A 1,144-nucleotide genomic window follows, 5' to 3' on the forward strand; every position below is an offset into this window, starting at 1 on the left:
TGGCACCAGTGTCAGTCAGAGCCATAGTGACAGTTTTCTGTCATTACAGTGGGAGATTATGCAACTCCCCACACCACCCCTGCCCTCAGTGCAGAGCAGGCCAGACAGAGCTTGCTAAATAAACAACGGTAGCTTGAATAGGAAGTCATACAATTGGACATCTGTGTGCGAACATCTGAGAACGGCAACATTAGCAAATTGAACACAGCAATACTGTATATAGTGGTACGACTAACAATACGACGTCCAAAAGCACAAGAAGAAATTGTCGTTAATCATGGCTCAGATAGGTTATAAATCCGAAACTACTTGCATTAACCCATGCTTGGCTTTAAAGACTCTGAACTTCCCATTCAAGAAACATAATTTTGCCTTTTGCCTCGGAGAGAGCCTGGAAACAAGATGGGTCACCAGCAGCTCTACTGGAGCCACCCGCGAAAATTCGGCCAGGGCTCCCGTTCTTGCGGCGTGTGCTCAAACCGGCACGGTCTGAGCCGGAAATACGGCCTCAATATGTGCTGTCAGTGTTTCCGTCAGTACGCGGAGGACATCGGCTTCATCAAGCTGGACTAAGTTACCTTTGGATGGACAATCCAAGACCGCTACCCAAAAGAAGAAACCATGCCAACTATTTGTACATAAAATAAAAAAAATTCAAGCCTGGAAAAAACACACACCATAATTTTGTTTATTGAAAACAAATCCTTATCCCCATCATCTCCCAAATCCCACTACAAGTATAGTCACAGAATGGAAGGGGAGGGGGAAGCAAAGCCTAAAAGGAGAATAACGAAAATGGAGATTTCAATACATTTTTCATGAAAGAAAGCGGCTGGCTGAGTCGTCACCGACATGGTGAGAACAAGTCCCGACTGGTAAAGGGAGTGCCAACGACAAGCTCACAACGGACGGACGGCCTTCCACACGTGGGATGGGTGGCCTGGAGCCCTGGGACACTGCTGCCTTCGCTGTACAGTCAGGAGTCGTTCCCTCCCTGCTCAGAAGTCTGAAGGTTAGCTTTTGGGTTCTCCGACCCGAGGCCTCCGGGGTCCACGGCTAGCAAGCCTTGGGAAGCCAGGTGAGAGGGGACAGGTGACGAGGCACCACTGAGAACAGCACCACGTCCAAGCTCCCCAGTGAACAG

General features: G+C 49.0%; 1 protein-coding gene across 1 annotated transcript; it reads left to right on the forward strand.

Annotated features, from left to right (window-relative positions):
* Positions 1 to 397: 397 nt before the first annotated feature.
* Positions 398 to 573, forward strand: LOC115872753 (40S ribosomal protein S29-like). Its single transcript, XM_045298727.1, has one exon. The coding sequence runs from the start codon at positions 403 to 405 to the stop codon at positions 571 to 573; it is 171 nt and encodes a 56-aa protein (XP_045154662.1). The 5' UTR covers positions 398 to 402.
* The last annotated feature ends 571 nt before the right edge of the window (positions 574 to 1,144 follow it).

This window comes from Echinops telfairi, unplaced genomic scaffold (assembly GCF_000313985.2).
Source record: "Echinops telfairi isolate 266 unplaced genomic scaffold, ASM31398v2 ScPeMD7_7457;HRSCAF=8495, whole genome shotgun sequence".
Taxonomy (NCBI): Eukaryota; Metazoa; Chordata; class Mammalia; order Afrosoricida; family Tenrecidae; genus Echinops; species Echinops telfairi.

Bases quoted from the DNA above. Each gene is read 5' to 3' on its own strand.
- LOC115872753 (XM_045298727.1), top strand. From the start codon at position 403: ATGGGTCACCAGCAGCTCTACTGGAGCCACCCGCGAAAATTCGGCCAG.